Source organism: Pelodiscus sinensis, chromosome 5 (assembly GCF_049634645.1).
Source record: "Pelodiscus sinensis isolate JC-2024 chromosome 5, ASM4963464v1, whole genome shotgun sequence".
NCBI lineage: Eukaryota > Metazoa > Chordata > Testudines > Trionychidae > Pelodiscus > Pelodiscus sinensis.
The window spans coordinates 15,010,413-15,026,659 of record NC_134715.1 but is presented as its reverse complement, the minus strand read 5'-3'; the positions used below and the strand labels follow the sequence as shown (position 1 = coordinate 15,026,659).

Here is a 16,247-nt window from a genome sequence, read left to right as displayed (position 1 = left end):
AGCTCTTTCATGTGTCTGCAGATGGAGCACCAGTCTTGAGTTTTGAGCTCCATGAAGCTCTCACATAAGGAATACCTCGATCCTTCTCACAAAGTTCCTGGCGAGGCTAGCCTTCTACTGTCCTCCGCAGTAAGACACTTCCTCACTCCAAGCCACAAGTAAATAGTCTAGTGTCATGGAACCACACAGCACTGCAGCATAAAAACCAAGTTCAGGCCACATTCGCTCCTGATCAATTGCGGTGATGTGGAAAAGACTGATATCTTGCTTGGGAACCTGGAGGGATGAGGAGGAAGAGGGGAACCTATTAGCACTTTCTCCAGCAAACCTTGAGCGCTGCTCACACATCCCCCCTTCTCCCACAGTCAGGAAAAGAAGGATTCTCTCCCGCAAGCTATGAGTGCCTCTCACATATTCTCCCCTCCCCCCATGAGCAGGAAAAGAAGCACTCTCTCCAGCAAGTTGCAATGCCAGACCTGGCGTGTGTCAGACACAGCTGGAAGCCGAACCACTCCTATCCCGCTCCCACCTACAGGCTCCTGGCATGGTTGGGAAAGTTGCACTATCTGAGAAGCTGCATGTGTTGGACACACCAGGAAGCCATCCTCTGCTGCCACCCCCTTTCCGCCTGCAGGTTCGTGGTCTGGCTGTCCCATTACCATGGCTGCCTGCCTCCAGACCAAGTGTGTCCCACTGCTCCCTTGAGACATCTGAGCATCTGCTGTAAAGTGCCCCTTTTAAAGCAAAAATGTGGTCTTGCATGAAGCATATCACAATTATCTGAACTGAGACCGTCAGTGTAGGCTAAGGGATTGGGGTAGGCTTCACACAAAGTGTCTATTGTGATGTCTACCCTTGTAACTTTTCTTTACAACTGGGACAGCTGCCAACTCGGTGCATCCTAAACCTCCCACTGCAGCTGCCTGCCTGGCTCACATCAGCAGGCAAAAACACACCAGGAACAACATGTTCAGGGCGCAAATGTATGGCTTGCACTCTCTCATGTAGGAGATCCCGGCAGAGTGGCAGGACTGGGTCACTGAGCGGAAGGAGAGGAGGGCCGAGCAGCAGGAGAGGAAGGCCACCAGGGAGCAGCTCACATGCTAGCATGAGACAATGTTCCCCACCCTGACATCTTTGATGGAGTGAATGATGACCTGCCTAGAACAGGCCACTGACCAGCCCTCCACCCATCCCTTGGGTTCCACTGCCAAGGTCAGAAGGGGCTGCCGAGGCCCCAGGACACGGGGGAAACCTCAAGAGCAGCCGGAACCTCCAGGTCATCTGGAGGCAAGACGGCAGTCCCACTCCCGTTCCTGAGCCCCTCTCCCCTCTTCTAGTTCCCAATCCATTCCATTCCCTGTAGTTTTTCCCCAAATAAATACTCCTGTCTTTGAACAACGGTCTTTTTATTGCTTGAACTGCAGGAGCAGGGTTGGGTAGGGATAGCATGGCAAAGGAGGGGAGGAGTGAGGGATGAAAGGCAAACACAGGGAATGCCGGGGCACCTTGTGGAGAGCCACCAGGGTAAGTCTCAACCCTGGCCTTGCATAAAACTGTCCTTCAAGGTGTCCCTGATTAGCACTGCCCTTGCTGTGCTCTCCTTATGGCACTAGTGTTCGACTGCTCAAACTCTCAGGGCAGCCTCAGCCTCCTATACCTGCCCTTTAAACATCTGAATGCACATTCCACCACCATTCTGCACCTGCTCGGCCTGTCGTTGAACTCCTCCTTGCTGGCGTCCAGGCAGACTGTGTAGGGCTTCATGAGCCAGGGGAGCAAGGAGTAGGCTGGATTGCCCAGGATCACTATGAACATGTCCAACTCTCTGACTATGATGGTCTGGTCTGAGAAAAAAGTTCCAGCATGCATCTTTCGGAAGAGGCAGAAGTTCTGAAAAATGCGTGCCTCATGGGATTTTCCTGATCTCCCACATTGATGTCAGTGAAGCATCCCTTGAGATCTGTGAACGCCTTCAGCAAGTTCTCCTTGATGTACTCTGAGGCACGGTGGTCAGGGGCCAGGATGGGGATGTGCGTTCCATCTATGGCATCTCTGCAGTTAGGGAAGCCCATGGCAGCAAAGCCCTCCATGATGTTGTCCACGTTCCCCAGAATCACATCCCCATAGTAGGATGTTATTGATGGCCTTGGCTACTTGTATAAGAACAGACCCGACTGTTGATTTCTGCACCCCAAACTGGTTCCAACTGAGTGATAATTGTCTGGTGTAGCAAGCATCCAAAGGGCAATGACCATGCACTTTTGCAAGGTCAGAGTGGGTCTTGTGCAGGTATCCTGTTGTCTAAGAGCAGGGGTGAGCCATTTGCAGTGCTTCAGGGGATGTGGAGGTTCTTCAGCCACTTCTTATCATCCCATCCCTGCATACGATGAGGCATTCCCACCAGTCTGAGCTTGTCTCCTAATGCCAAAAGCAGTGTTCCACTGTATCCAAGGGAGTGAGTGGCAGCCACAGTAGCATGAGCACCAGGACTTGCCTGAGCAGGGTTTCTGGGCCACGCTGAGGTTTGTTGTCCTACTCTTCCTTCTCTTCCTTCTCTTCCTGGTGGAACAACATGTGGGGTGCTCTCCAAGTACTGTGCCATGAAACAGCACAAGAGACATAAGCATGGCAATGCTTTCCAGCACCTCAGGCTCCATGCTCATAGTGCTGTGGTGTCTGCACAAGTAACCAGGGCACAAAAAGGCAAGTGCACACCGTGGCTCCTTTATGCCTTCTGGGACACAGCTGACATGAGCCCCTGTAAGCAGTAGGGATATAATAGTGTAGTCAATTAACCAATTAATTGATAAGCAAAAGCGTATAGGTTAATGCTACAGACTACAAGCATTTCCCTCCTCCCGCCTTGCCAGTAACTTTTTTAGCAGGCTGGCCAGCAGCCCGGCTCAGTCCTGGCTTCTGATGGATCTGCCTCTTTATCAGAGGCAGCAGCACAAGGCGACAGGCAGCTGGTCCGGAGGGGGAGCTTTTTTTAAACTCCAGGCAGGTTGGCAGGGTACTCCTCAGGGATGAAACCAGAGTGGACTGGCTACTGGTCCTGCCCCAAGAAACTATAGAACAGTTGACTAACCAATAAGAATTGATGAGGTTACTCAACGATTCAATTAACCGATATTTAACATCCCTAATAAGCAACCACTCTCAATTTTTTGACTCAGTGAACACCGAAAGCATAGGTCGGACTGCCAAGCTCTCCACGGTGCCTCCTTGCTCTCTGAATTGCCTGTAGGGTCCATAAATATTGACGTACTATCTCAGACAACATTCGATTTTTGCCCATATTGGGGACAGGGCCTTGCACTTTCTCAACATTGGGTGCCCAGAAATCGCCCAGAATAGATGTGGTCTTCTCTCATAGGGTATGTCTACACTAGCCAACCTAGTTCAAACTAGGATGGCTAGTGTAGTCATTCAAACTTGGAAATGAAGCCCGGGATTAAAATATCCCGGGCTTTATTTGCATGTTCCCGGGCGCCGCCATTTTTAAATGCCCGGTAGTTCGAACTCCCTGCCCGTGGCTACATGTGGCACGGGCTAGGTAGTTGGAATTAAAGCTCCTAATTCGAACTACCGTTACTCCTCCTGCAAGGAGGAGTAACGGTAGTTGGAATTAGGAGCTTTAATTCCAACTACCTAGCACACGCCACATGTAGCCGTGGGCAGGGAGTTCGAACTACCGGGCATTTAAAAATGGCGGCACCCGGGAACATGCAAATAAAGGCCGGGATATTTAAATCCTGGTCTTCATTTGAAAGTTTGAATGACTACATTAGCCACCCTAGTTCGAACTAGGGTAGCAGTGTAGACATACCCATAGTGTAGACATGCCCTAGCAAACTAGAATTTGACATTATATTAATAGATCAGACAAAAGAGGTATATGTGGGCTGCAATGTAGTGTGGATAAGAGAATATCTAGCTTTCCACCTAGGGAAACACAGCGTCAGACAGTGATATCAGGACCATTTGGGAAAATTCTTCCTTGATACACTCAGTATGGCTCTTCAAAAGTGTCTGTTTGCCTTGTTTTTGTCCAGTTGCCATAAAGAAGCAAAGGCAGTGAGGTTGGAAAATAGAAAATACAATTTCATATTTAAAAACCATATCTTAGCAAAACCCTGATTTGAGGTTCTAAAGTAAACCAGCATAACCAATCTCTGTAGGAGTTATTTTTGGTCTGACTGGAGGACATAAACCTCTTATTATTCCCCAGTGTAATATGGTATAGACTTCTGTAAAACACATAGATCTAATGGGAGTTACTTGTGCACATTTGGTTAGTAATAGTGATTTGCATGGAGAACAGTTCCTGTGAAATGAAATTTAGATTTTTTTTATTATGTCTTTACTGTCTACAGATTTTCTCCGGGTTGTTGGTAAATCTCACGAGCATCATGTCTTGGCTCTCCTGGTTGCAATATTTCAGCATTCCTCGATATGCCATGACAGTAAGTGCTATGTTTTCATGTGCATTGGGTTTAGAAGCATTCATGAAAAGGGATCATCTACATCTGATGGGAAAAATGAATCCAAGTTCCATTGATTAGTGAGCAAAGGGCAAGCTGTTAAAACATATTGAAATTAAAACTTGACATGGCACACTTTAGTCAAAAGGCATGAGGGGGTTACAGATACAACAGCTAAAAGTGATTACTGTATAGGAGTCAGTGTCTCCTATCTGCAGACAGTTCAAATGTGCAGAGATGTGTGGGTATTTAAATAACTATATCTCAGTTATAACTATATTGGGCTATAGTTTGCAAAAACACTATATAAGATGAAACAGTACTGTATTATTTAAAAACAAGAGAGATTTGCTGTTCTTCACAAAGTTGCTTTAGTCACACAAAATATTTATCTAAAAAAAACCCTGAAAGTGAATAGGTGGAATTATATGAGCATTTTCAGGAGGTGGACTTGATAAGAGTTGGATCTTTTCCATCTCTAACTCCAATAATATTATTTTTAGGCAGCTAAGTTAGTAATGCAGTTATCATGGAAAATAGAGTCAATCGGAGCCTGGGGGTAGGGGAGTACGTGAAGCCTCCTCCCGCCCTGCCAGGAGCGTGCTGCACGCCCTCCTTTCAGGGCAGGGGTAGGACGGAGAAAACTTCATGCGCTTCCCCCCTGCCCTCAGGCACTATTTGGCCTGGGGGCAGGGCAGTGGCAGGGCCTCCATGGGCCGGATCAACCCGCTTGGCGGCCTGCGAAGGCCCTTTTGCCCACCCTTGCTTTTGAGAGTGCTGGGATAGACAGCTGCTGTATATGGGGTGCTGAATAAGCTATATTCTTATATCATGTATTCAACTATACTTTTACAATCAAAATAAGATATGCCATTATATTAGAAAAGGTGGAATTATCTGAGATCATAAGCCAGGCCTGGGCAAAATATGGAATATTCACAATCACTTTAAATAGCTATTCAGTTATTGTTTTCTTCTTTTATCTTAAAAGGCTTTGCAAATTAATGAATTTACTGATCTGAAATTTTGCAATGATAGCACTAATACAAGTCCGACGGATATGAACTGCACACAACTTAGCCAACCGTAAGTATATGTTTTGCATTAAAATAAATCCCACTACAAGGCATCCACAAGATTTCAAGAGTTTTTTGAATGTTAGAGAATTGGAGGTGCATTCACTACCTACAGTAGGATTCTTTACAGTAATATTTCTTTAAGAATAAGAAAAAAGCATTTGGGTTTAGGGTTTGTTTATTTATTTATTTATTTGGCATTGTGTGTATTGCGATCACATGCTGCAAAGGCCATTTAAAAAAAAGAAACAGTAAAGGTATTGTAGTGCAGTAGAGCTTCGGAAGGGGCTCCTCCCCCTCTGGGTCAGTGGGCAACCACTCTGCCCCACTACACTCAGCTTAGTCTCTTCCGGGAATTAGCTGTGGTTTTTCAGCTCTGGGACAGTCCACAGTCTCAGATAGCCGTCAGTGGCAAACAGTTCTCCGGCCAACCCTGATTCAGGGCGGGGCAGCAGGCAAATAAACAGTTCAGAACCCAGGCCTTTATTCAGGGTGTCACAGCAAACAAACAGTTCTGAGCCCAGTCACTTATTCAGGGAGGGGCGGCAAACAAACAAATAAACAGTTCTCAAGTCCTAGTCGCTACAAATCCAGGTAGGCCCCCTTGCTCAGGCAGGGATCTGGCAGGTTCAGGTTGCTGTTCAGGAACAGCGGAGGGGGGAAACTGCCACCCAAGAGTTGGGTGGCAGGGGGGACACAGGCCCACCCACTCCACTGTGTTCCAGCCTAGGGCCCTAGTAGCAGCAGAGCAGTCTGCTGCTGGGTCAGTGGAGATTTGTACTGCAACACACTGACCTGGTTCTGGCCCAGCCAAACAGTGGTCGACTACCCCAGGGCTCTTTTCACACTCTGCCTCGGGCTGTACCTGGGCCCTGTAAAGGTCCTTAGGGCTCCATCGCTTTGGAACCTCTGGCCAGGTAAGCAGTCCTTCTAGGCAGTCACCCAGTTGTGGGCCCAGCGGCCTAGGCCAGTTTTTGGCTTCCCCTGGGTTCAGCTCCTCATTTGGGCACATAGGGTAGGCTTCCAGCTCCTTCTGCCATTGGGCCCTAACTGGCCTCTCTGGCCAGCCTTTTATATTCCTGGCCCCGTGTCATGGCTTCCGGTCAGGAGGGTTGCAGGGCCAGGTTCTGCCCTCCAATGCTCTGGGAGAAGCTTCTACCCCTCGGGGTCAGTGTGCGGCCATTCCACCCCACTACAGATATGCATTGCAGTATTGATAAGTCTTTGTGATTTTGCATTCATCATGTCTATTAAAAAAACCTACATAAAACAGCGTATCAGGCAACCTTGCAATATCTACTCACCCACTCACCTGGTAAGCTCACTGCTACTAAACTATTAATCATACTACGTGAAAAATGAAAGTACATATTGAAAAGAATAGGTTGGGTACTTATATAGTTCATCTCACACTCTTTAATGTAGTTATCCTCACAACAACATTGCTGGGGAAAGGATGTGCAGATTGGGGAGGCACAGTGGGTATGCTATGAGTGCAGGACTTGAAGACCTCTTGAGGCCCTTTCCAGTTCTAATAGTCTATTTTTACATTGCATCTGGAAACAAGGCTCTCAACAAGTGCATCTTGTGATAGCATGCTAAAATTAGTTGGGTACACATTTGCACCTTGGGTTCCTAAGCATAGGGCAGGAGGCTTGAAAGCCCCAAAGTGTCAAAGCAAGGTCTACATGACTACACGGCTAGTTTTAGAAGATTAGCGCAAGCCCTGTTAACACAAGTTTGTGGATCCAGATTAAAGGGCTCATTCGCAGATGGAGTGTAGACATATTCAGTGAGACTAAGGCCTAGTCTACAGTAGGAAATTAGGTCGGTATAACACTGTCACTTAGAGATGTGTGAAATCCACCATGAGTGAAGCAGTTAAACCAGCCTAGCCCTTGGTGTAGGCAGTTCTAGGTTGACACGAGAATTGATTTAGGTGCAGGATGTGGGGTACTTAAGCTGACAGGAAAACCTTCACTACTATAGTGTCTTCACTTAAACACTACCATAGTGCAGTCACATTCATGCCGTATTTTAAATGTAGACATGCCCTCAAGCAAATAAAAGGTCTATGGGTACGTCTACACTGCAAGCTTCTTTCAGAATAAGCTTTTCCGGAAGAGGTCTTCCGGAAAAGCTTATTTCGAAATAGCACATCCACACACAAAAAGCTCAACGAAATAGCAGTGTGCTATTTCGAAAGATAGTGTCCACACTGATTGGATTCTATCTCGTATTTAAGGCCTCCTGGAACCAGTTCAGGCAGGGCATTAGGTCAGCAGTTGCTTCCGGGTGCTGCTGCCTGAGGCTACCTGAGACGTGCTTAAAGGGCCCCCTTGGACAGCTGTTTCTCAGGTTCTTCTGCTTGCTTGCCTACCTCTCTGAGGGACAGCAAAGCATTCCTCTGCGTGCTCTGGTTTCCCTTCCTTTGGACACTGCAGTACTCCTTGGCATAGAGCTGGAGCTGCCTGTGGGCATGTGATGGCTGCACAGTTTCTGCAGGCTGTCTTCATGGTCCTGCATGAGCTCAACTCCAAGCTCATCTTTGAGAACCTCTGCCTGTGGGCAGGAGCAATGCTCTTGCAACTGCACCCTACAGTGGAGAGATGCTTCTGGAGGCTGGACACCAGTTCTGACTGGTGGGACTAGCTGGTGATGGAGCGGTGGGATGACCAGCAGGAGCTCCACAAGTTCCGAATGAGGAAGGAGACATTCATGGAGCTGTGTGCCTGGCTCACCCCTGCCCTCTGATAATGGGACACCCAGATGTGATCCACCATCCCCTTGGAGAAGCAGATCGCCACTACCGTCTGGAAGCTCGCAATACCAGACCGTTACTGGTCTTCCATGGGCAACCAGTTCAGCATGGGAAATTTGACTGTCAGGACCTTCCTCATGGAGGTAAGGCACTGTCGGGCTGCAGTCCCTGGAAGGGGGGGGGGAAGTACTAGAAAAAGGGACCCTCGGAAAAGGGGGGGGTTGAGGTGCGGGGAGTCACCTGGGGTTGGGGGAGAAAGTCCCATCCATAGGGGGTTCTGCAGTCCCAGCCTCACATAGCCTTGTGGGGAGGGGGGAGCAGGATGAAGGGCAGGCTTAATAGGGGCTGGCTGTTGGGGTTTTTTTGAGGGGAAGGGGAGGCTTGGGGACCTCCAAAGGGCTCAGGTACCCCCTTTGATTCTCTGTTTTGTTTCTTTGTTTGTCTCCTTCTGCAGGTGGTGAGGGCCATAGACACCATCCTGCTGCACAGGGTCATCCGCTTGGGAGACCTGGACCCCATCATGGCTGGATTTGCCACTCTGGGCTTCCTCAAATATGGGGGGGGGGTTATATATGGAACCCACATCCCCATCTGTGCCCCTGATCACCTGGCCACGCAGTATATAAACCACAGGGATACTTTTATATGGTCCTGCAGGCCTTGGTTGACCACCATGGACATTTCACAGACATTTTCATCAGCTGGTCAGGGAAGGTGCACAGCGCCCGCATATTCCACAACTCCAGATTCTACCAGAAGCTGGAGGCTGACACATTCTTCCCCAGTGCAACATCATGGTCGGGGATGTTGAGATGCCACTGTGCATTGCAGGGGACGCGGCCTACCCCTTCATGCCATGGCTAATGAAACCATATATTGGCCACCTGAACCAGATTCAATGGCTACCTGGGAAGGGCCCGCATGCAGTCTGAATATACCTTCGGGTACCTGAAGGTGAGGTTCAGGTGCCTCCTGACTTGTCTCGATGTGTGGGAGCACAACATCCCCCAGGTGATCTCTGTTCTGTTCACCACAACATTGTGGAGAGGAAGGGGAAGGCTTTCCATTTGGGCTGGAAGGGATGGGCTTTCGAGCAGCTGCACACAGCTGCCATCTTCCAGGCCCATCAGATGGGGGGTGCACATCCTGAGGGAAGGGTTTCTCTCAAGGACCCCAGTAACTCTCCCAAGGGCTTCCCCGCTAGGTGCCTATGCCTAGCCCCTCTCTGCCTTTCCCACAACAACCCCTCCCTTCTCCCCCTACAACCTGCCTTCCCTGCAGACCAAATAAACAGGCATGTTTAGTCTTCAAAAATGTAACTTTGGTTTTATTTGAGATAAATGTAACTGGGGACGAAGGGGGTCTGAGACCCTAGATATGGGGAGGCGGGGTGAGAACCTTGGAGGGGGGAAGAGAGGCTCAGAGCTGGGGCTGAGACTGGCTTGTAATTTGGGTGCTCATTCTATTTCATGTCCAGGGACCTTGGCGACCTCGGGGATGGGGGGCTCCTGGGAGGATAGGGGGATAGGCAGGAGAGGGGGCTGGAGAGGGGTCAGGCATGGGAGGGGGGCCAGCAGCTGGAGCAGGGACTGGGACTGCGGCCGGGTACGCCATCATCTCCCAGACAGTTACACACATGTTGCAGCCCTGCTGCAGCAGCTTGGTCCACATCCGGGCCCACCTCTGAGCGTCATCCTGGACCTTCTGGGCCAGCATCTGCTGTATGTCCTGGAGGACAGACACATGCTCCCTCATGATGGTCTCCTGGACCTTCTGACGCTTGCAGCTTCCCTGGGGTCGGTTGACTGGCTTGGCTGCTGCCGATTGCTCCACAGTCACGGTTGGTCCGGCTGGAGAAAATAAAGAGAGGTGCTCAGACACTGTCCCTGAGGCCTTGTCCTCATCTGTGAGCAGAGAACAACAGTTCTTGGGGCTGTGGACGGTGATGTCCCGGGAGAAGGGCCACACATACACCTGTGCCTGGCAGCACTGTCCCCGGGAGTGGGTGGTACCTCGAGCATGAAGTCATGCCTGTGTGTCGTGTGCGACACTCCAGAGTCTGTGTGCGTGCATGTGTATGTCCTTGTCCACTGCCTTCTTCCAGCAGTGGCAGGTGGTGGGAGGACAGCCCCCCCACAGAGGTCAGAAGTGTGTCTGGCCTCCCCAGAGCTGTGAGCAGGAGTGCTCTGGGGCTGCTTCCTGGGGCAGCATGGTGCAGACTGGCACTGCAAGTGCATCCACGTGCATGGACTGCAGTGTGATGGCCAGGCTGAGAAGGCCGAATGACGATCGCACCGCAGCCCCTCTGTGCCCGCCACCCCCGCCGTGTGCATGTGAAAAACTAAGAGCGCTTACCTGATCATGCCTCCCTGGCCTTGGAGGATGCCTGGGAGACATCCAGGCCCTGGGGTACCGGCTCCAGGGTGATGGTGCTGGCCATTTCCTCCTCCTCTTCCAGCTCCTCCTCCTCCTTGAGGGCTGGGACCCTCAGGCAAGTGACGACGGGCATCTGCAGCCCTGAGTCCACCACCAGGGGTTGAGAAGGGGCTGCACCGCCCCCCAGGATGTGGTGCAGGTAATTATAATAGGGGCAGGAGTGTGGTCCTGCTGCAGAACCTGAGTTGCACTCCCTCACCCTAGCGTAAGCCTGCCAGAGCTCTTTGACTTTGCCTTTTCCGGCCCCTGGCAGGCTCCTAGGAGCCCTATGCATGTGCCCTAGAAAGGCCTGTGGAATCTTGAGGGGCTTGTGGCTGAGACATTGGTGCCCAGACATCAGGCACTGGCAGCCGTGTGGTGTCTGGAAGCTCCCAAGGCCAGCTTCTTGCCTGCGTCTGCAGCTTTAAGAGCTGCTGGGAGACAGGAACTAGAGAGTTGTGATGAGCAGGGCTCGACAAATAGTGTAATCTACTTGCCCGTAGCGAGTAGATTACACCCCGGAAGAGCCGGCACGGAGCGATCTGCACATGCGCAGAACGCAGAACCGCGTGGCTGGCGAGCGGGGCTCGCCGCTGCTCGGCAAGCCCTGGTGATGAGTATGGATGGAGTGGCCAGCAGGGTACCTGTGTTACTTTCAGGAGGCCTCTTTTTTCAAAATAACTCCTTCTTCCACATCCACACACTTAAGACTTGGCTGTTGCAAAAATGCCTTCATTGTCATGTGGTATTCCAATTTAAGTAACAGATACCTAACGAAGAATTCACTTTTAAAAATCTATCTGTATATTTGTTTGTAGGTTTTGTACTGGAGAAGAATATTTGAAAAACCAAGGAATTGAGGCAACTTCCTGGGGGCTGTGGCAGAATCATGTGGCTCTTGCATGTATGACAATAATTTTCCTTACAATTTCTTATCTGAAACTACGCTTCATGAAAAAGTTATCTTAAAACAAAGGTATAAATGAATTGGTCATTCACACTGGGTAGTTTTATAAGTAAGTAAGTTAGAAAACTGACTTGATTTTTTTGTTAATATTCTTTTGTATGTTTTATCTCTTGCCTCAAAATTTAACAAAGTTAAAAATCTTCACTGAAATGCACTGTCCTGAAGTTTAACGTATGTTTGAATTTACTTTATTGTCGTGAAACATACAAAAGGGTATTCATCTCTTCATTAGACCAGTTGAAAGGCATTTTTAAAGTATATGCTATTTGTTAAAATACAGAACAAGTATGAAATAGTAATACTTAATGACTCCATCCACAAAGAAAAGGTTCCATGGTTGCAAATCATTGAAGATATTCTTAATTTTGCACATCCAGAGTGATCCTCTGATAGTGGTGCTGAACTATTTTTAGAGTGAGGGATCTGAGCTGTGCCACTCCCCATCACCTGTTGCCACCCCTCATTGTTCCAGGCTAGAGTCACACCCAGGGTTGCCAGCTCTCCCAGACCTGATGGACTGGACGCCATTGCCACAAATGGCATTCAATTCATCCAGTCTGGGATAGCTGGCAACCAAGCCACAGCTAGAGGCAGTTGCAGAGCCTTGGGCTGGCAGTGGGTCCTGAGTGGCAACAGAGCCTGCAGGACTGGCAGCCTGGGCCCTTGGGATGGCAGGAGGCATAACCCATGGGAGTACTGAAGCTATTGGGGCCACAGAGCCCTGGAGGGGCTGCCCAGAGGCTGGGACATCTGGGTGAATGGGAAAGCTGGGTTCAAAACCTGGAGATGCTGCAGCACCACTGGCGTGTGTACGGGGTATGCCGTGTGTGCCCAGGCATACCCTGTTGTCTTAGGGTTGCCTGGTGTCCGGTTTTCTACTGGACATTCCGGTTTTTTGGGGCTCTGGTAAAAAAAAATCCAGAAAATACCGGACATGTGCAATGTCCTGTATTTTCTGATTTTTGGACTGGGCACACGAAAACCTGGCAGGGAGAGTAGATGGGAGGCAGCGCTGGGAGCCCTGGTTGCATGTGAGGAAGAGGGGCAACCCAGTCCGTGCTCCTGCACACTGGTCAAGTGTGTGGTGGAGCTGCAGCTGGACTGAATCGCGCTTCGCCTGGACCATGCGTGGAGTGGGAGCACCCTGGGATCTGCACTGCCTGGGTCAGTCCCGCTCCCCACCGGCTGATATGCTCCTCCCCCCATATCCCCTCCTGGCTGGCCGGTTGGTTCTCCCCCACTTCTCCTCCCAATCTTCCCCGGCCAGCCCTGCTGCACCTGCAGCCAGCCCTGCTTCCGGCAGCCAGTTCTCCCCTCCTCTCCCCCAGCTAGCGCTGCTGTACACAACCCCTGCCCCCGCCGCCAGCTCTGCCTCCCACCGGCTGGTTCCTCCTCCCAATCTTCCCTGGCCAGCCCCACTGCACCCCCCACCAGCGCTGCTTCCAGCAGCCAGTTCTCCCCTCCTCCTCCTGAGCTCCCCTGGCCTGCCCTGCTCCTGCTGGCCACCCCCCCTTCTCTCCGATCTCCCCTGGCCAGCCCTGCTCTGCCCTCCGCCCTCCCCCCACCGACCAGCTCTGCTTCCCGTCGGCCACCCCCCCTGATCTCCCCTTGGCCAGTCGTCCCCCCCCTAGCTCTGCTTCCCTCCCCTCCCTCCTTCCTCCCGGCCAGCCCCTCCCCCCGCCCATGAAGTGGTATTTTTTTAAGACTACCTGGTAACCCTATAATGTCTCAAAAAAAAAGTGCCTTTGAGTTTTAATTTAATTACATGATACGCTCTTTTAATTTTAAAGTATGGATTGCTGTATTATACAATAAGCACCAAATTGCACATGTAAAAAACAAACTAAGAAGTACAATGTCTCATACTTAAGTTTGTATTTTTTAAGTAAAGTTTAGTTGTTAATTTAAAAAAAAATAAGTTTAGTTAAGTTTTAGTTTCTTTAGTTTGTTTGATGAATAAAAATAATGTCCTTTATGATTGAGTATTCAATAAATGTTCACCTTTAAAAAATTTAAAAAAAAATTCCCTGGGTGCACACCCTAATGAAATGTGCTGCACACGCCTATGTGCAGCACCTGTTGTGTAGGCTGCTTCCCACACCTATGTATTCTGACAAAAAATATATTTATCTATTTTAAGGCCTTGGTAAACTCTTTTAATATTTATCTCTTTGTTCCCTCCTCCACACACATTCTCCAGTATGCTGTAATCATAAAATGTACCATGAGCCAGATTTTGCCTGGCACTTACATGCTTGCATAATTGGTGGTAGGGAAGGGAAGGTTAAGAAGGAGCCCAATATCCAAGTAGTCTGGATAAGAGCTAGGAAGAATTGCAGCCCCTGTGGTCAGTTGAGGGAAAGCTGGGGCTGTGTTATTCCTTGGGGTGCAAAATGCCACAAAAGGACTTGGAGGAACAAACAGAAGATGAAGTTATGGTTCTGCCCCACCTTTCCTAGCCAGATGTATGGCTTCAATAATGTAGAAACATTTATTGCTGAATAAAAAATCCTTAACTGCCATGCATGGAAAAATGTGCATTAAAATATACATGCCAAATATCATTTGTTCTCTTTGAACAATATTTCAGTTAGGAATACAGAAATTACCATACAACAACAGACCAATAATCTACTTTGGTATCAGGAGATTTAAAAACAATTTTGGGGGGTTATTTTTGTATTCTGATGTTTGACCTTGTAGGGTGCATTTGATTCTTATTTTCAACTGTTACTCTGCAACCGTGGGCTAGACACTTCTTTGAAATGGCTCATGTAATTTCTTGCTTTTAGCAGTTGAGGGTTTAAGGAAAACACTAAGCATTGCCAGACTAATGATCAAATTCTGAGAGTTGGTAATATTCTCTTATAACATACTACAGCTGTTATATGTTAAAATGTAGTTTCAACAGGTAAATTTATTACTTTGTTGCATTTTAAATTTCCTTATCTCAAGTATCCTACCCTCCTATTTTTGTTTTATATAAATAGATAGGTCTACTGTAATGACACTCTCTGTTCTGTTCATTTATAGTGATAGAAATGTAGCCGTGTTAATCTGGTGTAGCTGAAACAAAATACAGGACTATGTAGCACCTTAAAGACTAACCAATATACATGGTTGTGACTATTTTCTTCCACTATTTGATCTGAGGAAGTGGGTCTGGCCCACGAAAGCTCATCATCTAATAAACCATCTTGTTAGTCTTTAAGGTGCTACATAGTCCTGTATTTTGTTTCTGTTCATTTATGTAACTCTGTTGTATTTGTATCTGCTCTCCTTGAATGGAATACTTCTCAGCTCCTATGCAATGATATTTTTGGATTTTTGCTATTGTACCTACCATGTGTCTTTTTAATGTAATGGGCAAAAATAAATGAGTTACTCAAAAGACTTTCCATCTGGTTTTGATGGTATAATAATATTTTCTGTATTTGGCTCTCCTTAATGGGGCTAACATCTTTTCCTTCGTTGCACCTCTTCAGTGAGCTGCTTTCAATGATTCTTCCTGTGATAACAATTCAAAAACAAACAATTCAAATAATTGAACATGCAAAGTTCCCTCTAATATGCATTACTTCCCTTGTCCATACTGAATTCTATTTAACATTAGGTAGCTCAATTACTTAATTGTGTTAAGTCCTCCTGAAATTGCACACAATCCTCCCTAGTCTTGATTAATTTAAATAATTTTGTGTCAGCCACAAATTTTATTCTCTCAACATTTACACTCTTCTAGATGATCTGTAAATAAATTGAGTATTGCCAGTCCGCAGGGACACCATTTCAGATTTTGATGGGGAGGGCGACCTGGGCATGCTGTGATGGGGGAGAAGAGTGAGAGCATGGAAGGCAGACTGAGGACCGCAGCTTCAGAGGTGTTACTGAGCATGCTCGCTACAAACCATGCACCAAATGGGGGGAAGCAATTCCTTCCGCCTCTCCCCCCCATCCCACATCATTTCTATCCCAGGGCTACTAAGGCACTGAAAAACTCTGCTTTTTTTGTCAGACAACTTAGCAGTTAGCAGAACCACTGTATCTAATTCCTATATAAAATAAAATTAAATAAGTATTAGACCCACTCAGCTCTAACTCTAAAGTATTCTGACATCTTGTAGAAAGGCATTTAAGGGACACTAGTTAGCCTTAACATTTTAATGTATATTCTTACGTTGTTACTAACTCTGTGGAGAGAGAGAGAGAGAGAGAGAGACCATGTCAGGACTCCTGGGCTCCCCCTCAGCTCTGGAAGGGGAGTGGGGTCAAGTGGGTTACATGTATCTTAGGGTACGTCTACACTACAGCGCTAGTTCGAACTAACTTAGTTCGAATTAGTTAATTCGAACTAAGCTAGTTCGAACTAGCGCATCTAGAACTAAAAACTAGTTCGAACTAGCGTTTTGCTAGTTCGAACTAGCGCGTCCACACTGATTGGACGCAGGGGGGCATTTAAGGGCAGCTGAAACCGGTTCTGGCAGGGCATCAGGTCAGCAGTTGCTTTGTGTGGCTGCTGTCTGAGGCTATCTGAGGCTCGTGCT

General features: G+C 48.3%; 1 protein-coding gene across 1 annotated transcript in view; it reads left to right on the top strand.

Annotated features, from left to right (window-relative positions):
• LOC102462623 (broad substrate specificity ATP-binding cassette transporter ABCG2) overlaps nt 1-15,100 on the top strand; it is a 69,843-nt gene extending 54,743 nt beyond the window's left edge. The window contains exons 14-16 of the mRNA XM_075929561.1: nt 4,380-4,469; nt 5,479-5,573; nt 11,558-15,100. Coding sequence (XP_075785676.1) covers nt 4,380-4,469; nt 5,479-5,573; nt 11,558-11,708 — 336 coding nt within the window. The 3' untranslated portion in view covers nt 11,709-15,100. The remainder of the gene's footprint in view (nt 1-4,379; nt 4,470-5,478; nt 5,574-11,557) is intronic.
• Nucleotides 15,101-16,247: the final 1,147 nt, after the last annotated feature.